Source organism: Bidens hawaiensis, unplaced genomic scaffold, assembly GCF_021521415.1.
Source record: "Bidens hawaiensis isolate Kalapana, Puna unplaced genomic scaffold, B.hawaiensis_p1.1 tig00022893_1, whole genome shotgun sequence".
Classification (NCBI taxonomy): Eukaryota; Viridiplantae; Streptophyta; class Magnoliopsida; order Asterales; family Asteraceae; genus Bidens; species Bidens hawaiensis.
The window spans coordinates 165,356-193,184 of NW_027493579.1; the positions used below are offsets into that span (position 1 = coordinate 165,356).

Below are 27,829 nucleotides of genomic sequence, written 5' to 3' on the forward strand. Positions count from 1 at the left end.
TATTCTCTCTCCTACTTTGACTTTTTTGCCAGATTTAATCTCAATCACATATTCTAATCCATTTAATTAAATGTGTGGCCTAGAATTGAGGTCTTAAGTTCTTAAAACTCAACATGATTCTCAAAATATCCCTCCTATATATATATATATATACACTTGGTCGAAGGATCATTTAGTTTAGATGTTCGTGCTGTAATTTTTTTTTATTGTCGTACTTTACTTTTCTGGTTTTCAATTATGTAATATTTTTAAATTTAATTACATTTACTTGTTTTATTTATTTAAAACAAGAAACAAAAAGTTTTAGGGTACTTGTGGGTATGTGTTGCCAATTATTTTGTGGTTTGTGGATATTTGAGGATAGAAATGAAATGACGGTGTATAATTGGTCGGTGCATGAGTAAGGAGTAGCACCCATGAGTGCCCCTTACCCTTTAATAAAACCGCCCAAAGGCTTTCATAACCCAACAGTAACCAGAAGGTATATTATAATTTCTTCAGTATTTCCAACGAAATGTTAAAAATTGGCAGCATTCAATTTTCTAAATAAACTAAAGAGACGTGATAACCTCGTATTTGCAAATTGTTTAGGTTAGTGGAACATTTTCAATGTAAGCATGCGATATGGACATCTTAGCACCACTCAAAAAGACACGGGTTAGGTAATATTCTTAGTCATCATCCAATTAAAAAGTCGTAAAGTTTTCTTTCATCAGGGAGGAGACAAACACCTTTTTGTTGGTTCTTCAACACCACTTGAAGTATATTAGCATATGCTTCGAATATCTGATTCAGTTATTCTAGTTATATTTATCTGAGTAACAATAATGGAGACCTTCTTCGAGGAGTTTCAACATCTTAGAATCCAACTTGAAGAGATCAAGTCAGCCACCAACAACTTTGATGACAAAAACATTATCGGAAGTGGTGGTTTTGGAAAGGTGTACGTAGGAGAACTTTCACACTTTAAGGGCCGAAGCAGGGTTGCTATTAAGCGTCTAGATCGTAGATTTGGGCAGGGGAACCCAGAGTTCTGGAAAGAAATAATGATGCTTTCTCGTTACATACATAAAAATCTAATCTCTCTATTGGGATTTTGTGACCAGAATGGCGAGAAGATCCTTATTTATGAGCATGCATTTAATGGAAGCCTTGATCATCATATAGGTTCCAATACTTTAACGTGGACACAACGTCTTAAGATATGCCTTGATATTGCCAGAGGACTAAGCTACCTACATGATGACAAGGGAACTCAACAAAGAGTTCTCCACCGTGATATAAAGAGTTCCAACATCTTACTCGATGATAACTGGAATGGTAAAGTCTCTGACATGGGACTGTCAAAAATAGGGCCGGCTAATCAGCAACACACGGTTCTTGTCACCAATGTTGTAGGTACCCATGGCTACCTTGATCCTGTGTATTTGGAATCGGGCATCCTAACAAAAGAGTCAGACGTATACTCTTTTGGTGTTGTCTTATTTGAAGTATTGTGCGGAAGACTATGCTTTGAGAACAGCAATGGTAGGTTTCCAACTCTGGTGCGTATGTGGAAACAAAAATACAAACATAAGATGTTGGATGCGATTATCTTTCAAGATCTAATGCAAGAAATGGATCCAATGTCTTTGGAAACTTTTTCAGACATTGCATTTCAATGTTTGCATAAATCACGTAAAGCACGACCGATAATGCATCTTGTGGTGGAAAGGCTTGAGACTGCACTTGAACTTCAGAAAATTTATGAAGAGGTGAAACATCCAATGAATTATAAAAAGATAATTAAGACTGCTGTACATCCTCTTACTTACCAATCCGAAGAGGAACTAAAGTTATGTCTCTACAATGGGATCCTCCTTAACAACGGCAAGACGGTAATTCTCTCTCCCATCTCGTTGATCCCTCCCTACCCTACCTCTCCCCCTCTCTCTGTCTCTATCTCTCCCCTCTCTCCCTTTCTGTCCCTCTCTATCTCTCCCTTTCCCCCCTCTCCCCCCCTCTCTCTCTCTCTCTCTATATATATATATATATGTATATAAGGGCCTACTTAAAATATAAATCGTGTTGTGAAAGAAAATTGATTGTGGTTTATTGAATATTTGAATGTTAACGATCATATTACATGCTTGCAATAAATTATGCTTATGACCTATTTATTTCAACTAAAATTCATAGTGACACATATGATGATATAATGATGTCATTAAACTAGGGTCGTCCTAAGAGTTTGCGTACCATGTGCGAACTAGTACAAAAGGTCGTCCTAAACTAGGAAGTATAGAATGATAAACCATTTGAGTTGTGAAAACCCAATGTAACATCGTTTTTATTTTTTTTTTGTACATGTAATATATGTTGTTACATTTAATACAAACATCGAAAAATAAAAAAAAATTGTTTTGCTGTTTTTTTTAACATTTTTTTACTAATTTTTATATATGTTTTCAGGAGAGAGAAAAAGTTATATTTATTTTTATATTTTTCATTAACTTTAATTGTGGACTACAAGATTTAAACTTTAATGAAAAACATGTGGTTGAGAATGGATTTCTAGAGTTTTCACAACTCAAGTGAGTTTTTATTTTAACCTAACCCTATATATATATATAAGGGGAGGATCAAGAGAACACTCATCTTTAGAGCATTCTCAATCCGTTCCCTAAATTATGTGAGAGGGATTTGCAAATTATATGGTATGGCTATGAGTGGTTGTGAGTAGAGGAGATAGAAAATTTATATGATAAAGTTAAATTTGAGATTTTACTGTAGATACTGTATAATTTTTTAATATTTTCATAAAGTAGTTGTGAGTGAAAGAGAGAGAAAATATAATGATAAAGATATAAAAAAATATTATTTAAATAAACAAAAGAAAGAAAATACAGTGTTTTTTAGTGTGATTGTATGATATATATGGATAGGGTAGGGAACGGGCTGGGAATGCTCTCAGAGAGAAAAAATTAAAAACTCTTAAAGAATTATTTTTAATTAAAAATAAAAAATATTTTCAAATTTTTTTTTTTTGCCATTATTCATATATTTTCTTACCATTAACTTGAAAAAAATAAAAATAAATAAAAAACCCAATGTAATGTACATACGTATTACTGTGCGAAACCGTTGTATTACACATGTGTATTACTATGTATTTTTAAGTTTAATAGTGTTTAATTGTATATATTCAATACTTGTGTATTGTATATGTGTAGTAGTTTGTATCATATGCAAACAAAATAATAATAAAATAAAAGTCGATGTAGTGCACATGTGCGTTAATGTTGTATTACACATACGTACTAATGTATATTCGATGTGCGTATTAGTCTTATATTGCATATATACAAATGTGTGCAATAGTGTTATATTCTATGCAATACAACACTTTTGCATATATGCAATGCACACTATTACACATGTGTACCACACCGACGAGGTTACCGACAAGATTTTTTTTTTAACCAGTAACAACATATAAGAATAATGAAAAAAAGAAAAAGAAACTTCAAAAAAAATTTTAAAAAAAAGTTAAAAATGATTATTTAGGAGTTTTTAAGTTTTCTCTTTAAGAAGACTTTCTACTCACCCCCTATATATATATATATATATATATATTCACTGATACAATAATACTTCTAATAACAATACGAAAAACAAATTTATTGCAACAAAATGATGTATTTTACAAAGTTAAATGAATTGGATTTGAGAATTGAAGAATGGCCGAAATTCAGGACAATAATTAATGACTCAAATTCGAATGACGATTCAGGAATGACCACCTAGCCTAGCCCACGGTGGTTATGGTGGTTTGTGGTGGTATAGTGATGGTAGTGTCTGCGGTGGGAGATGCCTCCCATGGATGATAAATAAGAAGTTGGGTATTGATGGGGTTAGGGTTTGTGGGGGTTGCAAGTTGAATAAGATGAAGTTAGTAGGTATTTAATTAAGGAATATTGGTGTTAAATAATCTTAGTTCCCTATTAGCAAGTAGTAGTCCCAACTTAACATTTGGCTGGTGGCGATTCCAACTAAAGGTGTATTTGTTTACAAGTTACAGGGGTCCGCAACTAGCATAACCCTAACGCCATTAGTTGCAGGTTACGGTGTAGGTCTCCTAAAACCGGATCTATCAAACAAACGAATATGCTCTTGATAATCGATCGAGATGGGTGTGGGAAATCATAACTTCAAAGAAAAATATAAAGATAATATAAAGGTTAAACGATTATGTAATTGGTATAAGAGAGATTCAAATATTGAATAAACACCAAAGCCACCCAATGTGAGCTCCCTTTGGGTGGGTGATTTACACCTATAAAACACACACTAAAATAGAAACAATAAGTCTTAGTTATAGCTAAACACAATAAACCTAACATTCTAGAAGCTTTCACCTTATTGAAGCTAAACGCATGCATCGAAGCTATCATCTCGGATCTGGATTGTTTGCTAACTTTAAGCGTTTGATTGACCAAGTATATATTTAACGGATTTTGCCACTTTCATATCGCAAGTCACAAATTTGGCCTTACAATTACCCCTTGACCATATCAAATTGTTTAACTGTGCCACACATCTTTACAAATCACCCTATAAATTGAAGCCTCTGTAACATCCCGGAAAATCCCATATTAATTTTTGGCCAAAGATGTCAACTTTAAAATATGAGGGATTTAAAAATCACTTCAACATAAGTAAATAGAAAATATAAACTATGGAGGTGGAAGCACACATACTGAAAGAAATAAGAAAAGTAAGTTCATCTCACATGGAAATAAGGAAGAAAGTGGAAGCATTCCATATGGGTATAAATAGGAAAGAGAAATTTCCTCCCACATTGAAAAATTATAAAAATTGGAAGCTCTTTATAAGATAAAGAATTTTCATAGTAATATTCTTATATGCCAAGATGCATCCAGTGGTCCTAGCAGAGGGTGCGAAACACCTGACACGCATGGGCTCGAGTGATAGGCGCAATGTGATGCTTTGATGGCGCACTTTGCACTTCGCATCGCCGCTTAAGAGCCGCCTTTAGTATTTTTGGAAGTAGAAGGACCAAAAGAGTAAAATCTGAAATCTCGATCCTTCGCTCTACGCGAACGGATCAGGTTAAAGTCTTTGTGCTACGCGAAAGACAAAATACATAAACCGACATTGAGGGGCTTTGCGCTACGCCAAGAACCAAGACATGATTACTTCACGCTACGCGAAGTGATGACCATGCATGAGTGACACGTGTGGACACGTGGCATCACGTGACAGGCCACGTGGTAACTCGACGATGACTCATCAAAAAGTAAGGTGGTTCGCAACGCGAATGGCCATAGGCTTTGTCCTTCGCGAAGGGACACAAAAGTTTCTATAAATAGGAAGGTCCATGGTACCTTCATCCTTACACCAATCACACGTTTAGCCTCGTTTTGTGTATCGGTGCTCGCAGTACATGCCAAGCCCTGAGGTTCTGACGGTTTAAGCTCTAGTACGTAATATATAGTAGAAGTGCTGCTCGTACAAGCTTAGGCGTACAACTCCGAATACTCGTATAATGTAGGGGTTCTGCTTAAGTTATTATTTTATTATTATATGGCTTAGACCATAGTCAGGGGTATAGCCCAAACCTTGATCATAAATATGGTTACAAAAGTTATAGTTAAAATTAATGTTTCTTCATGATTAAGAAACATAAGTTTTTACATACAAGAGGATATAGTCAAAGATAGTTTCTTCACGATTAAGAAACATTATATGCAAGGGATAAAGTTAAAATTAATGTTTCTTCATGATTAAGAAACATAAGATTTTTCATACAAAGGTTAGTCATTAATGTTTCTTCTTGAATAAGAAACCTATCAATAGATGTTTTTTCATGAAGAAGAAACTCAGCACATGATTGGTAAATAAATGAAAAGACTACGGGTCTAAATATTTTATTCAAACAAATGATCAGTCAAGGTTTAAAGCTATTCAAACCAGACTAAACGTCTGTAGCTGGATCAAGAGACGATCTGGGTGTTTATATAAACCTATTTTATTATAGGTTACACATCATTCATTCACAAAGGTTTTCAATCGAGATCACCACATCATTCAGAAAAGAAAATCACAGGTGAATACGTTGGATCTTTACAGTTGGTCATTAAGATAAACGGGTTGTTTATCTTAATAAGTCAGTCAAATGTTTATACAAGATTACGTGATCTTTGAATTAAGGGATTACATGATCCTAAGATACAAGGTAGAAAGTAAAAGCAACTCAGACCGAAAACACATGTGTTTGGATCCAAACATATTTGTCTAGCCTATCAAGCAAGGCTACGTGGCCGCAAGCTAGTAGTCATAACCATAGTTCTCCAATGCGCATCAGTTCCCGAAGAACCTTAATTGTGTGTGCGTGGTAAGTGGCATAAATTCCAGAAATAAGAGACGTTTTTGCTGAGTGTGTTCAAGAAAACTATCTTATCAGTCAAAGATTTAATAAATGTTTTTAGAGGCAACGATTCACCAGCATATCGCTGACGTATTTTCCCCCCAAATTTCAGGGAAACAGATTTAGAACTGATAGCAAAGAATTATAGTCACTCATGGAGTTAGATGCTCGCTTGTGGAGATGGCTCAGTTTTTAATTACTAAAAATATTGCGAACAAGATCAAGCAAGGTTTGTAAATCATACACTTGGATATTTATTATCCGAGAGGTTTTCAAAATAAATTACTAATTTATTATAACTAAAGCCTTCCGCTAAATGACTCGCAACTCTAATATATTTACAAAACAGGTACCAACTATTGGTTGCACGCCTAGGCCCTAAGTCGGGGTGTGACAGCCTCTTCGTTACAAGTCACCCCCTCAAGGTATGACCTACCTATTTTTAATCTTGAAGTAGTTCTCGCTTCTTTATCCCTTCTCTCGGATCTTAAGCTATATAGGCTGAGATGAGCTCGAATATCCATTAATCGATCTCGAATTATCGGCTTTAACGATCGAATGGCAAAACTTATTAATTTCTCTTCAAATCCAAATCTAAATCCAATTTGTTCAAATATCACCTCACAGATCAAACTTCTCGAATGTTTTATATGTAATATATAAATAATAAGCTTTGAACACTCGGTCAAATAATGCGAAGACTCGATAAATTTTTGAGTATCCTTGGTCAACCGGAATATGTACATCCCACAACATCTTAAACAACCTGACCCAAATCAAACATGAAGTAAACTGGTCCATATACCCAGGCCCAAAAAGAAAGGTTTAGCATATTCCGAAAGAAATTTAGTGATCTGGCCCAACATATGAATTTAAACATGATATTAGAAACCCTAATGTCAGTCATCAGCCGTCATCACCACCACAGCGGTGACCTCCACTGGAAAAACGAGCTCCGACCAGTCAGCCTTAGAATCACCGACCACCATTCACTGAACACCCTTGGTGACCATCAAGCATCTTCATCATTACCATAAACCACTGCCTTCTTCATCATACAGGCCACCAGCCATCTATCGCCGGGAAACCAAGCTCTGACATCTAACAACCCAAGATAAATTGGAATCCGAAGCTACAATGCTTATCATCAACTATCAATCATCATCACAATATCATCGTGCCATATCCATCCAGATGCTATCAAGTTTGCTTTCTTCTTTTTTCTTTCTACCCACAGCACACAAAACCCTTAAATCAGTTCTTAGCAACCACCAAGGATGGATCCAACAACCATCAATTATCGTCCTTCATCTTTCTGGATGCAAGGATGGCCGGTAATGCGATTTGCCATACCCGAATCAGATCTAAGTTGTGTTTCCAAAAGCTAAAACACCCAAAAATAACCCTAAAACTTCTCTAAACGTCGTGCAATTTTAGATCTTTAAACGACTGAATCCAGATCTATGCGAACCCTAGACGAACTTCAAGCATCTTTATTTCCTCAAATCTTCAAACTTTATTTCCAAAACTTTAACAAATCATCAAAAAGTTTAAGAAACTAACATCTCGGTTCAGGTAATTGCAGAATTAGAACCCAAATATCAAGAGCAAAGTTGAATCAAATGATTCAACCCACTCTCATACCACTTGTAGGTCTTCTAAAATCGGATTTATCAAACAAACGAATTTGCTCTTGATAATCGATCGATACGAGTGTGAGAAATCATACAATCAAAGAAAAATATAAAGTAAATATAAAGGTTAAACAATAACGTAATCTGAATTAGAGAGATTCAAATATCGAATAAACATCGACCCCCGCCCAAGGTGAGCTCCCCTTGGGTGGGTGATTTACACAAAAAAAGAACACACACTAAAATAGAAACAATAAGTCCTATTAATAGCTAAACACAATAACCTAACATTCTAGAAGTTTTCTCCTTCTTGAAGCTAAGCGCGTGCATCGAAGCTCTCGTCTCGAATTCGGATTGCTTGCTAACTTTAACCGATTGATTGACCAAGTATATATTTAACGGGTTTTTTTCACTTTGATATCGTAAGTCACAATATTTGGCCTTAAATGCTGCAAAAACGATATTTTGGTGAAAACTCACATTTTTCATTGGAAAACTCAACTTGATCACCACTACTAACTAACTTACGACCAACCAATTGCCACCACCACTTGAGCACCGCCAGTTGACTCCAGCGGTGGTTTTAGGGTTATGACAACCTTAATAACTAAAGTTTTTACTAGAAAAATGTTCATAAAGATCTACTCTAATGTTACAAAGAGGTTTCGATCAAAAAGATTAAGTTTTCCGGCGAAAAATGTGAGTTTTCCGTCCAAAAACTTTTTTTTCGACGACATGTAACTAATGGCGTCAGGGTTCTGTTAGTCACAAGGCGTCGTAAACAAATACACTTTTAGTTGGGATCATCACCAACGAAGTGTTAAGCTAGGACTCTTATTTGCTAATAAAGTATTATTGAGATTATTTAACTCCAAATTTTCTTTTATTAATAATAAAATATAACTAATAAGTAGTCAAGTAATTGACACATAATGCACCACGTCATAAAAAAATTAACGGAGTTAACGGTTTGTTAGATTAAGATTGTTGGCATCAAAATTTAAAGCGAAGATTATTACTACTACCATGCTAATAGGGATTGTTATTGGCCCATAATAAATAGTTTGGATATTGGAATCCAATTTTCCAATTAACAGCTAATACCACTCATATGCCTTCGAATTTGGAACACGACCTTAATATTTTTGTTCAAATTTAACCCGAAATTAATGCTTTTTGTTCGAATTTCAATATACAATATGTCGTTAACATTCTGTGAGTTCTACTTTGGTCGATTTCGATGGTTGACTACTATTCCTAATTGCCACTAATGTTAGTAAATATCAATTAGGTTTATCTTTTTAACCTTTAAGTTGATTTGACTTTTAATTGTTTCGGGGTTGTTTGAATGAACTTTTAAAAACTAGTTATTTGTTTTCTGAAAAACAAAATTAAAATCAATTTTAATAAGCTTCATTTTTAAGTTTTTAAAGCTTTAAAAAGAAACTTTACCAAACAGTACTCTTTGGCTTTTCAAAAAACACATAAGCAAATACGTAGTTTTTAAAATCTCACCAAATAAGAGCATTCTCAGCCCATTCCCTTAAAATATGTGAGGAGGATTTGTAAATTATATGGTATGATTATGAGTGATTGTTAATAGAGGAGAGAGAAAATGTTATATGGGAAAGTTAAATTTGAGGATTCACTGTTCATACCCTATATTTTTTTAATATTTTTGAAAAGTGGATGTGAGTGAAGGAAAGAGAAAAGATAATAATTGTAGGTCCCGTGGCGGGTGGATCTAACAACGTTCTTGGATCAACCAAACTTAGTGCTAGCGGAAATCACACTAAGCAACCTAAGAGGTCTCGGATCTTGAGTATTATGTTCGGGTTTTTAGAGAGAGAGAGAGAAACGAGAGAAAATGAGAGTATTAAGAAGTTAGAGAATTTTTTTGACAAAAAGGTTCTTCTTTCTCATGGCATGCTCCCTATTTATAGAGGAGCGTGTATGAGATTTTATTTCCAAAAGCCCAATGGGCTTGATTACACTTCCCTTGGGCCATTTCCCTTGGGCCTAGTACATACAAAATAACATTCAAAGCCCATGAGATACAAATATTCAATACAAAAGACTTAAATATACAAAATGGGTCTAACAATCTCCCTCTAGTCTTTAGTATTGAAATCCGTCGGTGTCGTAGACTAAACATTCGTCTTCGGATAGTGGAAGTTCAACAAGTCTTCGGGTGAATTTGTTGAAGGCTTCAACTATCCGGTTTGTATTCTGACGACCCAAATCCTCGACGGTCCCAAGTGGTGAGTTGTAGAGCTTCTTCACATCTTCAATGTGGAATCCCATTAGCTCATGCTCATCAAACACTCGAATCTCGTACATATCACGGAAGTGGATGACGACCTCACCTGTTTTATTGTCAAATTCCCAACCAATGAAGTCTCGGAGAGTATTGGGAAGGAAGGGCTCGCCATGATATATCTCGTGACAGTCTTTTGGCGCCCTGTACCTCCACATAGTACGTGGCTCTCCGGTGGTTGGGTCAATCTCCCGTGGGTTTTTGAACCTGTGACCCTTATTGACTTCAAAATCCTTGTATCCCAACTCTGATTGACGATGTAAATGAGTCTTGACCCAGCCCTCCAATGTATCCTCATACTCACCACAGCCTATAGCTTTTCGAAGATAGTTAATATCAAGCTCTGGTAACGACTTCAGCTCGTGGTGGTTGAGATAGATCAGGTGTCTGCTGTATTTTCTTATAGCCCAACAGCTGTTCTCATTATCATACTTGGCATAGACAATCAATGTATCGTCATGATAAGGGTAGTTGAGCACGCGGGCACATGCACGACTTGACACAATGTGGGTCTTTCTCTTTTTCTTTGGAGGATGGCGTGTCAAGTCGGCATCTGGATCTGAGACAGGATCTATAGTAGGGACCTCTGAAGCTTGAGTCGGCGGCGTGTCAGGATTCGGTGAGTAGTTGAGATAGTCGTCTGTTGTGTCTACTGCCTCCTCCGTTCCCGCAAGTAAGTCTACTAAGCCCTTCCCATCTTCAATGAACTCATCCATCATTCCTGCAACGCTACCTGCAAAAACATTTTCAGGAAATAGTTCTTTATACATATCATTGATTCGCGAATCGTGTTCCCTGACTTTGCTGGCGGAGTCATGTGCAGCAGGGTCTTGTACATGTTCTTGATCATGTGGAGGTGATTGAGTGTTAACTCCACCTCCACCTCCACCTCCACCTCCACCTCCTGCTGCACTGGCTCCAACGTCTCCACCGTCATTATCATCATCATCTTCATCAAAACTATCGTGAACATTGTCGTCCACATCATCGTCGTCCTCATCATCATCATTGTCTTCATTGTCATCATCTTCTCCTTCTTCATCACCACCAGCCTGGGCCCGAGGTTGTACTTGCTGTTCAGGACCCAAGCTGGTTCCAACTCCACTGTCAACTTGGCCGCCTGTTGTACTATACGATCAACAGTCGCCTCGCCCTCTGAACCAACAACCTGAACTCCTCGTATAGCCACACTTGGACCTGCTGTAGGCTGTGATCCACCAGCCTGAGAAGTCTCACCAGACCTTCTCCAACTCCTGAAAACTATATCAAGTCTATCCTCCAGACCATGAAAATCATCCTCATGAATACCTATAAGGTCTGAGGCAGCTTGATACTTGCTCACCAACTCTTCATTTGTCTTCAATTGTAACTCATGTAGACGGTCATGCTCCTTAACTTTGGCTTGAATGGCCTCCATCTCGTTTCACAGTCTGTCATTTTTAGCTACCAGTGTATCGAGGGAGGCGGATGATGCTAGCTGATTTTCTATACTCGAGACTCTGGAGTTTGTGGCCTCATTCTCAACATCCCATCTTCTAGTTGCATCCTCGATTTTCTTATTGAGACTTGATCTGAGAGCACTTGCAGTTGGTAAGTTCATCTCAAGTGTAGCCACTTTATCTACGAGCTTCAAATGGTTAGCCCTGAGGTTAGCATTTTTTGTGGATTCTTGATCCAGCAGAAGATGTTGATTCTGCACTCGGGAGTGGAGTGTGTTGATCAGGAGGCGTTGACTCTCGATTTTGGCCTCATTCAGTTCCTTCTGCTCCTTCAACTCCTGAACCCTTGCTTTTAACTCCCCTTTCTCCTTTTCATCATCAAGCTCCTTTTTCTTTATATTTTTAATAAATGTTAGGAGCACAATTTCTCGTTCGGCCCTTCTAGCGTTTGATTCCTCCAGTGCGACGATCCTATCGAGGATAGGATCGGCGTATACTGGAGGTGTCGAAGACTTCCCTCTTGTAATGGGTTTTGGTGAAAAGATAGTGGTTGGTGGGGTGGTGGACAGGATGGATGGTGAAGAGGTCTGGGTAGGTAGTGTAATGGATTGGATAGGTAGTGATAAGGGAGTGCAGGTGGGTAGTGTTGGCTGTTTTTCTGGTGGTGAGGTGATAATGGTTTGGCTCCATAGGCTTGTTGATTGGATGGGTGAACTGAAGATGGAAGATGTGAATATTGAAGTGAATGTGGGTTAAGTGGTAGTTTGTGTGGGTGGTGGTGTAGTTTGGTATGGCTCGGGCTCGGGCTCGGGCTCGTTCTGAGTTGATTGTTTGGTTGGTGTTGTTGGTTGTGGCTGTGATTGTGGTGGTGAGGTTTGAGGTTGGTCTTGAGGTGGTGAGGGTGGTATTTGAGGTAGGAAGGTGGATATGGGTTGGTCCATTTGTAGGGAATCTGGTGATGAGTCAGGTGAGTCATGAAGTAAGGTTTTGGTTTTCTTGGCCTTGGCTTTCTCTCTGGTGGTGGATTTCTTTTAGGCTGGAATTTTGATTTTGGCCACGTCTAGGTCCCTAAGGGCTTTGGCTAGGGTTTCTTTTGTAACTACGGGTGGTTCAGATGTGGAGGAAGGTTTACCTTGTGAGGGAAGCTTGACAATGAGCTTGGAGGACTTCTGGAGTCTCCAAGCTTCCTCAGACGCTTCAAGGGCGGTTGGTCTTCTTCTTCCTCCTCTTCTTCAACAACCTTTTCTTTCCCTGAAGTACTACTAACAGAAGGCTTGTCGGTAGCCTTCCTCTTTTGATCATGCCTCGCTTTTGTGCGGTCCTTTGGTGCCTCATCAGATGAGACATCTTCAACCTCAACTTCATCATCAGCCTCATCCCCAAAAGGCACCAAACTTTGGACCTGGCCTCGGTCCCTCATACTGGTGTCCCTTCCCTTTGGTGCTCAACAACACACCAAATATAGAAAGCTTGATTTCATTGACATGATAGGGCTCGGGAAGGGACTTTTTATCTTTGGCTTCCTTGTGGGGAGGTCTGGGTATGTCTGGCATCAGATCATCAATCAACATATGCACAAACCTTGGATACATAAGCCACCTCGAGTTGTTCTTTGCATTAGCAAACATGCATAAGAATATCCTTCTTGAGTAGTTACACTTCTCCCGTGTCGTCAAGGCGTACATGATCCTCACCCAGTCTACTCTCATGCTGTCATAACCTCCACGAATGTCGGCAAAGCAATGGGTGACTATGTGAAAGAGAAACCTCCAATATGGCGGGAGGTGTTTCTTCTCTAAGCTCTTCCACTCAGTATCATAAGCCATCTGAGCAACAAATTCTTCCAACTTAGCCCTGTCACCCTTCTCATAAGTATAGTTCGATTCGTCTTTGATCTACAACACTCTTCTAATATCCCCTTCAGTGATGGTCAGTACCTTCCCCGCAACTTTTGTAGTAAATGACATAGCATCTTCAGCAGGCTGTGCAAATGCCCAGAAATCTAACACCCATTTGCACACAGCTGGGTTTGCAGTGATAGCATGTGCAACTGGTGACTGCCTTAAGCCCTTTACCATAGATGTGTATACTTTGTCTTCTTTAGTTTTAGGAAGCACTAGAGCCCAGAATTGATTATGACCTTGAAATCAGACGTTGAGATCATGAGAATCATCATTTAATGTAAAAGCAAAACAAATCAGTTATATACACATGCCTTAAGTATTTACATATTACATAATTTGATTTATAACTTGTAGTTGATTAATCATGTTTATTTTAGTTTTACTAATTTAAAAGGGTTAATTCTAATCTATTTATAAATTTCTAGGTCCAATATGTACAAAGATTAAGTCCCAAACAGTCCAAGAGTCCAAACAGTCCGTTAGTCCATAAACAGTCCAGTAGCCTCAGTCTGATCTTTCTGAAAAATTTTCTAAGTATGAGAATTTCGCATGAGAGCCAGTTTCGCTTCGCATGTGCATGCGAAGCGAAACAGAGAAACATTTCACTTCGCATGGTCATGATAAGCCAAACAGAAAACCTTTCGCTTCGCATGGACATGCGAAGCGAAACAAAAACCCCTTTCGCTTCGCATGGGCATGCAAAGCGAAATAGAATTTATTTCGCTTCACATGGTCAAGCGAAGCGAAACAGAAAAACTTCTTGTTTCGCATGGGCATGCGAAGTGAAATAGAATTTATTTCGTTTCGCATGGTCAAGCGAATCGAAATAGAAAAACTCTTTCATGCAAAAAATTGACACTTAGCCTATTTTTGCTTCTATTTCATATTACCAAGGTCGCCTAGACCCGAATTGAGTTTCTAGAGACTTTGGGTTGAAAACCCCTTGATTTACATGGTCAATTAGACCCCTGAAACGTTGGATAAGACCTAAATCTACAAACTGTACACACAAACCTAGAACTAAAAACTAATTATCATAAACATGATCTAAACGGCTTAATAATAGTTTCTATTAAAGATTATAACAACATGTATGAAGATCTGATTTCAGATCTTGCTGACGGTTCATATGAACCACCGCCATGATCTCCGTGAACCCAAAAACATAAGATGAAAGGATGAACTGATGATCCAAGGTGTTTATGAAGTTATACCGAGGGAGTATGTTCTGGATTCATGATCAAAAGTGATATAAAGTGGCCGGATCTTGAACGAGTTTAGAATGGTTTAGGGTTGGTGATGAAAAGTAAAAGAGAGTGAAAGTTTGAAAGGTTTTGGTGAATAGTGAATGAAAAGTTAGGTTCCCCATTTAGATAGGGTCAGCCTATCTCGCGATAAGGTCAAAACATCGCGAGTATTCACCGAAATACACTCTCAGTCCTCGATCTGTAAAAATATTTGCATTATCAAACCCGAAAAACATTTACCCACCGAATCTAAACACTTGTTTATTTTTCTTAATTTTTTTTTGTCGGTCCTTAAGTGTTAACTTTTGCAAGATCGATATTTTCATCAATACAAAATAAAACAAAATAAAATAAAATAAAATAAAGTAAAAGTAAAAGAAATAAAAAAATTTAAAAGAAAATAGAAATTTAAAAATTAAAATAAAATAAAATAAAAAATAAAACTTAAAATATTAAACTATACGAGTACTTAAAATAAGAGAAAATTTAAAATATCTGTTAAATTAAAATTAATATTGAATTAATTTACATAGCTATATATACACAATCTTTTCTTTGATTAATTTACAAAGAACGATCTCGACATGGAATCATATTGGTTTGCAAAGCCCTAGATCACGTTTCCATTTTGAATTTATTGTGACACAAATTCATCATTGACTGTAGATATTGTCCACCTGTTTAACTTAACAAATGTTTTGGTGTAAACTTGATACATTTAAGGTTCAATTAGGCACGGTACTTATGTGGTCCCCACTTAATCAGACATGTTACTGATTCCATCATATCTCGAGCTTACTTTGTGTTATCATATCACCTCAACTTGACTTAAACCTATCTTAGTTGATCACAGTACTCTTATTAACATACTTGACACTTTGTACTTTGCACACTTGACTCGATCTAGAAAAGTTAAAATAAAGCAGAAGATTCAGGGCCTTAACAACAGATCTTGTATGACTACAAACAGAGAAAGTCCAAGGCTTGAATCAAAATAAATGAAGAAATAAAGCAGAATTAAAAATCCTAAATGACTCCTTTTCTTGATTTTTCATTTTGTTTTTCTGTTTTTCGTTTTCTTTTCTTGACTCTTTTGTTTTTTCTTTTTCTTGCCTTTCTATGAGGCTTTTCTTGACTCAAATAAAAATTAGAAATTGACACTTATTTCATAAGACGAATGTGATTAGATAAAGAGAGGCTTGGGTATGACATGTGTAATTACATTTCATCCTTTATTGATATGACTTTAACGGAATCATGCAACTGCTTCTTAAACGTATAGCCACTAGCAACGGCAGTAGTTTAAGTTTATATCAACCAACACTTACTTGTTTGTCAAGCCTATCTACACATCAATGAATGACTTTGTAGCCTTTTGTTCTACTCTTTTTTTACGTGCTATGATCAATACATACCAATGTACTATCACTTTCCATATGGTCGGATCAAATTCTTAAAAATTTGAAAATTTTAATTATCCGACTCCCTCTAAGCAGGAGCTCCCTCTAAACGGGACAATTGCTTTTAGATTTTCTTAAAAGTAATATAAAATCTTTTTGTTAAGTCAAGTGACTTGATTTTGGTTTTTCTAAAAGTAAATTTAAAATCTTTTTGATGAGTTAAAGTTAACTCATTTTCTCCCTCTAAAATTGTGACATATTTGAAAAATATTTACAATTTTAAATTTAAAGGATAAAATTTACTCAAAAGAAATCATGCCTAACGACTCAACAAGAAACAAAAATCGGGCACGACTAAAAGCTTTGGTAAAGAGATCTGCAAAGTTATAGTCAGAATGGACCCTTTTAATGTTCACAAGCTTACGATCAAAACAATCACGAATAAAGTGTATTCGGATGTCGATGTGCCTAGTTTTTAGAGTGCTGGATCGGGTTTTTAACAATTGCAATGGTTGCCTCATTATCACATTTGATCATGGTTCCATAGAAATTCAAACCGTAATCCAGCAGCTGATGCTGGATCCATATCACTTGAGAGCAGCAGCTGGATGAGGCAATGTACTTGGCTTCTGTTGTGGAGGTGGACACAGTGACTTGTTTCTTGCACTACCATGAGATCAACCGATCTCCCAGGAATTGGCATCCACCTGATGTTGATCTTCTGTCCAAGTTGCATCCCCCATAATCACTATCGGTGTAAGCATGAAGTTCCAAGGGAGACTCCTTTGGATACCAAAGACCCAAACGAGGTCTACCCTTCAAGTATCTGAAAATACGTTTGACAGCCGTCATGTGGGATTCTCTCGGGTCTGACTGATATCTGGCACACTGACAAACAGGGAACATGATGTCCGGTCTGCTTAAGGTGAGATACATCAGGGAACCAATCATTGACCTATAAAGGTGTTGATCGACTGGTTTTCCTGATGGATCAGGAGCGAGAACAGGTCATGTAGCTATTGGTGTCATAAAAGCTGTTGAGTCCTTGAATCCAAATTTCTGAACAATGTCATGAACGTACTTTTCTTGGTGAATCAAAGTCCCATCCTTCTTTTGTTCAACTTGTAAGCCCAGGAAGAAAGTCATCTCCCCTAAGGAACTCATTTCAAATCGCTTCTGCATAATCTTAGAGAACTCCTTGCACAGATTCTCATTCGTGGACCCGAAGATAATGTCATCAACATACACTTGAACGAGAATTAAATCACCCTTGACCTTCTTGACAAAGAGAGTTTTATCCACAATGCCTCTTTTGTACCCGTTCTTCACTAATGATCAGCCAATGTGGCAAACCATGCACGAGATGCTTGGTGAAGACCATAAAGTGCTTTGTCAAGACAGTAAACTTGATCAGGATGATTTGGATCTTCAAAACTTGGAGGTTGACTGACGTAGATTTCTTCTTTTACTTTTCCATACAAGAAAGCAGTCTTCACATCCATTTGATACACTTTGAAGTTCATGTATGAGGCATATGCCAGAGAGATACGAATTGCTTCTAATCTGGCTACCGGTGCATAGACTTCATCGTAATCAAGACCTTACATTGCCAAAAGCCTTGCACAACAAGTCGGGCTTTATTTCTAATGATCACCCCCTTGTCATCTTTCTTATTTATGGAACACCCATTTCGTTTCGAACGGCTTCTTATGTTCTAGCTTCTTCACTAGCCTCCAAACATTCAACTTCTTGAACTATAACAGCTCTTCTTTCATGGCTTCGACCTAGGAGTTCTCTTTCAATGCAACTTTGTAGTCCTTGGGTTCCACCTGTGAAATAAAACAAGCAAAAAGACATATGTTAATAGTACCAGAGGTGCTGCGTGTTTGGATGCCAGTGGACAGATCTCCAATAATGTTCTCCGTCGGATGTCGACGATGGATTGGTAACTGTGGAATTTGCTCGACATGCTCGACTGGTGTTGCCTCTAGCTGAACGGTCAAGCTCTCTATGGGATGGAAAACGGTGGTCACAGGGACAGAGGCACTTGGTTGAGGATCAATTTCACCTTATTCTTGATCAACCAAGTTTTCTGGAGCAATGGGACCTTCCCATAGGTTGTCATAGAATGGCACCCACGACGGCTGGAATAGAAGTTGAGTCGGTGTTACCAGAAGCTTCATTCGTACTGGGATCAACCTGCACGTTTGATGCATCAACCTCCACTACAGGACCTTGATTATCTTCTTCTGAGGGAGGTGTGGGGACAGATTCACCACACTAGGTTCTGCATGTTCGACTTGAACATTTTCATCGTTGTCAGCTGACATATATGAATCGGTATCTGAATTAGTGATGTCTTCAACAACGGGAATCTCGGTGGTGTCTGCAGAGGCTGCACATTATTGACCGGGGCTGGTTGATTGACCACGGGTTGTACATTAAGTATGGGTGTAGCAGCTATATTAACATCTTCAAGACCTCTCAATACAGCATGCATCAGGGTAGATTGATCATCAGCAGGTTGAACAGGTGCAGAAGCCACAGGGGAAACTGTTGGTACAACTGGGGTCACATACATCCCACGAAACTACTTGAACAAACTTTCATAATCAAACATCCAGTCAGGAGCATTGTGTGCATCAGTGGGGTTCAATTCTTGCCAATCAATGTTGAACGACTCCAGGATCACTCTAGTTTTCTTGTTGTACACCCGATAAGCACTTTTGTCAGCAGAATAACCAACAAAATAGCATTCATAAGCCTTTTTAGCAAACCTGGAAGTTGTTCCAGCATTGGTTTGGAGTATGGTACAGGGACATCCAAACGTTTTGAAGAAATTCACCCTTGGCTTCGTTCCATAGAAGACTTCATAAGGAGTCTTGTTCAATCTTTTATTCAGAAGCACACAGTTCTGGGTAAAGCAAGCTGCGTTGATGGCTTCACCCCAGAAAATCAATGATAGTTTGGAATATGACAGCATAGTTCGAGCAGCTTCAACCAACGTACGGTTTCGTCGTTCAGCCACCCCATTTTGTTCGGGAATGTAAGGTGCGCTGAATTGACGAAGGATTCCCTTATTTTGGCAGAATTCATTCACTACTTTGCTATAGAATTTCGTTCCGTTGTCACTTCTGATACACTTCACTCTCTTGTCAGTTTGATTTTCAACCAGCACGATAAACCTTAACAGAAATTGTGATGTCGCATCCTTGTGCCCTAACAGAAATGTCCAACTGAAATGCCAAAAATCATCAGTAATAACCAGACAATAGGCTTTTCGACCTATTGCCAATGGTTGAATTGGACCAAAAAGGTCCATGTGCAACAGTTGGAGAGTGGAATTTATGGAACTGACAGTCTTGGGCCTGTGAGGGAGTTTGTGCTGTTTACATTTGGAACAAAAACATTTTTAAGCACAATGAAAAGATTTTACAGGTAAACCCCTCACATGGTCACCTTTAACCAACTTATTCAAGTTATTAAAGTTGACGTGACCCAAACGTTGATGCCATAATGATGAATCGTTCTCCGAGGCCTTGGACATCAAATAAGAAGCAGAACGCATGGAATAATTGCTTCTCATGTCCAGAATGTAGGCATCTTTGTGCCTCGGAGTGCGCAACATGATCCACTCTTTAGGGACTTTAAAACCTGGTTTCAATATAAGACATTCATCTTCTGTGAACAGGGTTGAGAATTTCTTTTCACAAATTTGAGATACGTTGAGAAGGTTGTGGTTGAGTTGTTCCACCAGATTGACCTCATCAAATGTCAAAGTACCATTTGAGACCTTGCCTTGCTTAGTTATCTCTCCTCCAATGTCACCAGCAAAGGAAACATGTCCACCGTCGAATGGTTTGATGTCAAACAACAACGACTCATCTCCTGTCATGTGTTGGGTGCAGCCACTGTCTAAGTACCAAATACTGTTGACATGCCTTCCAGGCTGACCCTACACACACGAAAAACCAGTTAGTGGAGGGTTTCCCGAGACGTACTTGTCTCGGGAAAATTAAACACAAAATCACAAAGTTTAATTTTATGAATTTTGAAAATATAGTCCTTTGGTGAATCAGAATCTGAAGAGCAATCCCTCGAGGAACTTGAAGTATGATTTCCTCGATTTTGAAAAGGTTTTCTGGATTGCCTTCATTTTGGTTTAGGCTTAACCACAAAATCTTCTTGATTAGCCTTAGTGAAAACCTTTGAAGGGTTCTTGAGCTTTTCAACTTCAGACCCCTTAGCTAACCTCTTCATTTCCCTTTGGGTTAGCCAGAAAGGTTTCTTGGGTTTCTCAGTTCTTTTGGGTCTGAAATCCGTCTCACTGGCTGAAGTATAAGTTTGGTTAGACATTTTCTTAGTTTGAGCAGGAAACTTAGGAAATATCAGACCAAACTTACCGTTGAAGTCTCTTTGTTGCTTATGTCAGTTTTTGCAATGTCTAGCAAGATGAGACGGATTGCCACAAACAAAGCAACATTTTCTTTGGTTGCAGTTATAGATATCTTGATCACTGAGATACGTGGGATAAGGTGATGTAGTAGGGTTAACATGTCTGTAACCTGTATTTGTCTGATAATGATGAACATTTGAAAATTTTGAAGCAAAATAATTTGAATGTCTAGGTTTCTGTTCATAATAGTAATAGTTATTATCAACCTGATCATAATATTGAGAACTATTGTTATAATTTGTATTTTGGGAAAATGAGGTTTTCTTTGGTGGCACATATTTACAGGAAGTGCTTGGTTTTAAATTTTCAAAACTCGATTTCTCTTTTGTTAAGTTCTCAACATTATAATTAATTGATGAGCAACTAGGACTGGTCTGTTCATCAACCTTGACTTCAATAGTTTCATCAAAAACAATCTCACATTCTGAATCAGAAGAAGAACATTCACTTTCATTACAAACATTTGTACAACTTTCATCACTAGAAGTTTCACAAAATACAACTTTTGATCCTGACATCAAACTTCCTAACATTGATTCACACACTTTATTACAAACAGGATTATTAATTGACTTAGTTAGACCCACACAAGACTCAAAACGGGGTTCTAACTCTCCATTTGGCTTAAAACCCTGGTTAACCTTCCCACAATCACCATTGATTATATCAGCTGCTCCACAAGACACGTTGACGTTAGACTTATCAGATGATTGAATTGGAGCAGCAGTTTTTGATGCTGCATGAACAAATTTCATTGGTTTTGGTACTTTACCAACCCTATATGCCATTTCTTCATCAGGATAAGAATTATAGCTAAAGTGGGGCAAGCTAGTATAATTATCATTCATTGGTGGAGGCACCGCTGAATAATCATATCCTAGCCCCGCTTTATCTTTAGTACTTCTTTGTGCTCCGATAATATCATCCAATTGCTCAGATGACGACTCAAATCTTTCAACTTGTTTTTCTTTTTCTCTTTTATCAGAAACATCAAGTTTTAATTTCTCAATTTCATCTTTTAACTCATTAATTATATTTTTATAATAGATGACATCTTACTCCTTTATAAAATTTTTAAGCTTAAGATTTGTTACATCATCATGGTAAGTTTTAATCTTTTCAACATAAATCTTGTCAGCTTTTACATATTCAGCATTTAATTGACGAAGTTTTGCATTTTCTTTTAAAACTTCGTCCTAAAGATATCTATAATATGTAACCTTATTTATGCAAGCTTGAGTGCAAAGATTGTGATTTACCTCATCGATGGGTGATGCATCAGAACTTGCAGCTGTGGATGAAGACGCTTCATTGTTTGTCGTGAAAGCCATGCATGCCATGTTGAGAGGATTCTGTAGCTCTTGAAATTGATCATCCCAATCCATACCAACTTGGACCTCCGTTTGGGAGACAAGAGTCCATGTGTTTGAGCTTGAATTGCCCTTGTGTGGATGATTACCAATTCATGGAGCTGAGCTGCTTGGCTTATGCACCTCATGCTTCTTTCCAGCAGCCTTACTGTTTTCTTCCTCAGTCACCTCGATCACACAAATATCATTGGCTGGCTTTGAGGGATTCGTACATTCTCGCGAAAAGTGACCCATCTCACAGCAGTTGTAACATCGTAACTTTGACTTGTCGAAACCGATCCTCTTCCTGTCTGAATCCTTGAAACTGTCATTCCCATACATCTTCATGAAGTCCGTAGCTCTTTGCACGGCCATTGCCATTTGGTACTTGATATCCATCTTTTCGAGATCCTTTTGATTTATGTCTCTCATATCCCTAATCTCAAATTGTGGTGGCAATAGATTTCCTTGTATCAACTCTTCATGGCTTGACAGAAAAGCATGAACTATTGAGATGTTTGAGTCATTCAACAAGGGTAGTGCTTCACAGTAGCTGGAGTCTTTGCTTGGCTGATTCTTTGATGACGATGAAATTCCATGGGCCTTCAATGCTTGCTCAACTGCACTATCGACTGCCTTTTGAAAAGAGCTAGGCTCAGGTGATCCAGATTGACTTCCCGTTGAGATAAAGGCAGTAGACTGTGGAGGAACACTTGAGGAGTACTTTGGAGTGTTCACAAGGTACACATTTTGCTAGGTTTTGCTTAGAAATGCAGTTGGAATGGAGGATGCAGTACTCATCCCAGCTTGATTTAGAGAACTTTGATGATTATTCATTCTCATTTGCTCGTCCATTTCAAATGACTTGATAGTGGATATCAAATCACTGTTTGTCATGGCATTCAGATTGGTGGTTCTCTTGATAGTGATTGTGTTTGTACTCCAACTATAAGGAAACGAATTCATCAACTTGTGATTGACCTCAGAATTGGTGATGTTGACACTTGCAGCTCTGACTCTTACCATTAGCTTTTCAAATCTCTTCACCAGGTCCAACACAGCTTCACCTTGACGATGGTTGAACATATTGAATTCTTCTTTCAACAAGGCTTTCTTGTTTTCCCTGATTTCAGCATTGCCCTCAACCTTCTCAACAAGTGCATCCCATAAACCCTTTGCACTTGTGTTTTCACGTAAAGTCTCAGTGATCTCATTTGAAAGACAAACTGTCAAGATGAGATATGCTTTCTTATCTTGTGCTAACAGGTCCCTATCATTTTGATCATAATTTTCAGGAGTCTTTAGTTGTTCCCCAGCTTGTGTAACAGTCACGGGAACATGTGGACCTTGTTCAAAACATCTCATCAATGCAGTTTTAGTCAATGAGATATAGTTCATGAACCTCCATTTGAAGTCGGCAAAGTTGTCATCTAAAGTCATATACTTTGGAGGTTTTTGAGGTGTTCCCACTTGGTTTTCCAACAATAAATAACCCTTTAACAACTCAGAATCAATGCTTGTCATGGTCTCAGCAGTTTTAAACACTTAACAATCTTCAAACAGTTAAAAATTAAGCCGAACAAGTTTTTCGCGCGAAACAGTCTTTCAAGTGAAGCGAAAAAGTGAACAGTGATGCGAAGCGAAAAAACTTGTGCGAAGCAAAACAGTTCTCAAGCGAAGCGAAAAAGTGAACGGTGATGCGAAGCGAAAAACCTTGTGCGAAGCGAAACAGTTCTCAAGCGAAGCGAAAAAGTAAACAGCGATGCGAAGCGAAAAAATGCTATGTGAGGCGAAACGTGAACAGTGATGCGAAGCGAAAAACCTCCAAGCGAAGCGAAAAAATTTTCCAAGCGAAGCGAAAAACTTTTATGCGATGCGAAAAAGTTTAAGCTTCCAGAAGCAATCTTTCTAGGGATCTGTTCTCCTAACTTGTCAGTATTAGGTCAAAGGCTGATTTTTATGCCATGAGAAGCAAAATTTGAACTTATCAATTTTTAACCACTTTTTCAAACCGTAACACTAACTTTAACACTTTTAAACCCACAACGTTTTAGATCTAAGGCTAGTACACTTATTATCTTCACCAAGAACACAATCTAAGACATTTTATGAACTATAAAGCCGAATATTTTTGTATTTTTGTTATTTTTCTTGTTTTTGTGGTTTTCTTTGCAAGAAGCTTTCTTATCTTCTTCTCAAGATCAAAACCCAAGGTTGTGATCCAAAAACCCTAACTAGTGAGCTGAAGCTCTGATACCAATTGTAGGTCCCGTGGCGAGTGGATCTAACAACGTTCTTGGATCAACCAAACTTAGTGCTAGCGGAAATCACACTAAACAACCTAAGAGGTCTCGGATCTTGAGTATTATGTCCGGGTTTTTAGAGAGAGAGAGAGTAACGAGAGAAAATGAGAGTATAAGAAGTTAGAGAATTTTTTGGCAAAAAGGTTCTTCTTTCTCATGACATGCTCCCTATTTATAGAGGAGCATGCATGAGAAATGATTTTATTTCCAAAAGCCCAATGGGCTTGATTACATTTCCCTTGGACCTAGTATATACAAAATAACAATCAAAGCCCATGAGATACAAATATTCAATACAAAAGACTTAGATATACAAAATGGGTCTAATAATAGTAAATGTATAAAAAGTATTATTTAATTAAACATAAGAGAGAAAAAACAGGAATTTGTAGTGTAATTATATGATATATATGGATATAGGGTAGGGAATGGGTTGGGAATGCTCTAACAAGTGGTAGTTGGGTTTAATTTTAAATAATAGGCTAACTAATGTATACTCATACTTTATTTAATGATCAGTGGTTTTCATTAAATAAGAACGGAGAACACTGTGAAATGATATCTGCCGTCGAGTGTCTCGTTCGAACTGAATACCATGATGTATTTATGTCCGTCCGAAGTTCAAGGTACTTGTCTTCCTCTCATTCTTAACTAGGTATTTTTGGCTATTTCTTAAGTATATTGTAATGTAACAATATCTTCTCTGCAATTTTCTCTTGCAGATTACCCTCTCCAGACCACTATCGTAGAACACATAGATGTAGATGGGCATTCAAAGCGCACGTCAAAGCTCAATTCTTGTCACCACAAATAACGTACACAGTAAACCTTGTGTTAAGACATTTGGGTGAAATGCCTGCCTCCGTCAACCCGTGTTATTTTGGCATCAAATACAGATTAGAAGGGGAGACAAAATGTTCGGTTTCATATCTCACAGATGCGAGAGAAGATGGATGTTCAATGGCTGAATTGTTTCAGTTTGAAAGTGAAAAAAGCAATGTTGATCTTAAAATTTCATTTGAGGGTATTATGGGAAGTTTTTCTTTTAGCTATCTATTTGAAGGCATCGAGTTTCGACCTGTTGAGAAAGTAAGCAGACAAATGAGTTTAATCATATGCATCATCTTTGTTAGTGTTTCAAACTAGCTTGCTCATGTTTAATTTATAGGTGGAACATGAAGTGTTAGAGGATGATGAACTGAACATGCAAAGCATATTAGAATCAGATGACACGAATTGGGAAAAGAAACTGCCAAATGATTATGAAATATTGATCAAATGGTCAAAAGATGATGTGAAATGGACATCCAAGAAGGAGCTCTACTCTATTCTTCGCAAAGGGTTCCTAATGAGTAATGGTCAAGTGGTATATATGTATAAATGATTTATATTTATTATTTTTAGTTTTTTATCTCTGTAAACAAAGTACATTATTCCTTCTCATATTTATTGGTTTACAGTGGTTTTTTATTGCTAAAAGTGAGAAGAGATGTCTTATGCTACCAGCAAGAGAAGCACTAGTAGGAGGACAGTGGAAATGGGAGAATCTATCCGAATCAAGGTTGTCTCAATTTATTTATCATCTCTAAAATTCTTTTTTTCAGTCCCTCAACTTAGGTTAACATGTTAAATATTTCTATTACAAGGATAGTTTTGTCTTTTTTACATTATAGATAATCGATATTACAATTAAAAAATCTAACATATAGACATTTTTTTTGTCTAAATTTGGTCAGTGGGGAGAATGCGATCATCTGTGTGCGAATTGCGAATCAGTACCAAGGTGTGAGAATCGGGTTTGAGGTTAACCGTATGAAGATGAGGGGGGTTGGGTGGTTTGGGTGGTAGTTGGTGGGGCCACTAAAATTAGTTTATTATATAATAAAATTTTTATAATCCTTTAATTTATAACTTTTTTTTGTCATTTTAGTATTAGAGGAAAAAAAATACATAACGGAACAAGTGGATATTGTTAGATCGTATTGGTATTAATTGCAACAAAAATAAAAGTTCAGGGACTAAAATGCAAGTTTTAAACTATAGGATTGAATAGCAAATTTGATTGAACTATAGAAACAAATACCACACTTTACTTTAAATTAAAATAAAAATATTTTTAATTAAGTAAAATAAGTATATTAAATGGTGATAATGTGACAATGTTCTTGTTTTTATTATAGGGTGAGTTCCCAATATTTTTTAATAATGAGTGTTTTCAATTTTTCATTGGTGTGACGACTAACTAGGCATGACTTTAGGGTTCTTATTGCAGATGGTCTGATATTTTTTTTCTGCAGATTTGGAGAAGTGGCTTTGGATCCCGCTAAACACTTCAGTATCACATGCAAGATTATACCCCAAATATTGTCACCGGAAATAACATATGCCTGTTACCTAGTCTACAAACTACCAGAAAGAAACTCGGATGATTTACTCTACTTTGAGTTTCCTCTAAGAGTGAAGGATGAAAATTTTCATGATGAAAATGATTGGGAAATGTCACATAATATTCGCTTTATCTATTTACTTAGTCCCCAAACCCCAGTTATTAGACCAAAGGTTGATCAAAACTCGCATAGCCCTTTGAATAGACCCAAACTGAAAGGCATTCCACGACAAAGGGATGATGGTTGGATGGAAGTTCAAGTATATGAATTCCAACTCAGTACTAGCACCGAGGCTAAATTGATGCGTGTAGACCTGGACACTATCTTTCCAAAGACATTGAAAGGGTTCACTGTACAAGGTGTTGAGTTTAGACCTGAATAGATTAGTAAATAGTAAGCCAATGATTATATGTATAGCAAGTTTGCTACTGTTGTAAATTTTTAATTTTTTTTTACCTGTGATCAAGTACATGTGTGTGGTCCATTTGGATATATTAATCTTAAATATCTATAAACGAAATCTTTAAAAACTCTCTGAGTCTCTACTTTCTCTAAAATCACGAGATTGTTTTATTTGTAAATGGAGGTTTCTCATGCATATGACCCGAATTCATGGGTATGAGTCTCACCAAACCCAGATAGCCCTTAAACGGGTTATAACATCTCATTAAATTAAAAATTAATCTTATCAAATATCTAATATGAAAATACTATAAAATAGAGATATTTGTAAATAGAGACTTCTCATGTGTATAACCCGAATTCACGGGTATGGGTCTCATCAAACCCAGATAGCCCTAAACGGGTTATAACATCTCATTAAATTAACAATTAATCTTACCAAATATTTGATATGAAAATCCTATAAAATATGTATATTTGTAATGGAGGCTTCTCATGCATTTGACCCGAATTTACGGGTATGGGTCTCACCAAACCCAGATAGCCTTTAAACGGATTATA

The 27,829-nt window shown here is 37.3% G+C and overlaps 2 protein-coding genes across 2 annotated transcripts in view; one reads left to right on the forward strand and one right to left on the reverse strand.

Annotated features, from left to right (window-relative positions):
- The window catches only part of LOC143566450 (F-box protein PP2-B10-like), a 118,098-nt gene that overhangs the window by 56,212 nt on the left and 34,057 nt on the right, over positions 1 to 27,829 (reverse strand). The window lies entirely within an intron of this gene.
- Positions 799 to 27,250, forward strand: LOC143566448 (uncharacterized). Its single transcript, XM_077053147.1, has 6 exons — positions 799 to 1,877; positions 24,999 to 25,105; positions 25,202 to 25,568; positions 25,648 to 25,845; positions 25,940 to 26,040; positions 26,777 to 27,250. Exons 1-6 carry the CDS (start codon positions 828 to 830, stop codon positions 27,246 to 27,248), a joined length of 2,295 nt encoding a protein of 764 aa, XP_076909262.1. The 5' UTR covers positions 799 to 827; the 3' UTR covers positions 27,249 to 27,250.

Bases quoted from the DNA above. Each gene is read 5' to 3' on its own strand.
- LOC143566448 (XM_077053147.1), top strand. From the start codon at position 828: ATGGAGACCTTCTTCGAGGAGTTTCAACATCTTAGAATCCAACTTGAA. The intron at 25,569-25,647 runs GTAAGCAGACAA...TTTAATTTATAG, and splicing joins AGTTTCGACCTGTTGAGAAA to GTGGAACATGAAGTGTTAGA. The intron at 26,041-26,776 runs GTTGTCTCAATT...TTTTTTCTGCAG, and splicing joins GAGAATCTATCCGAATCAAG to ATTTGGAGAAGTGGCTTTGG.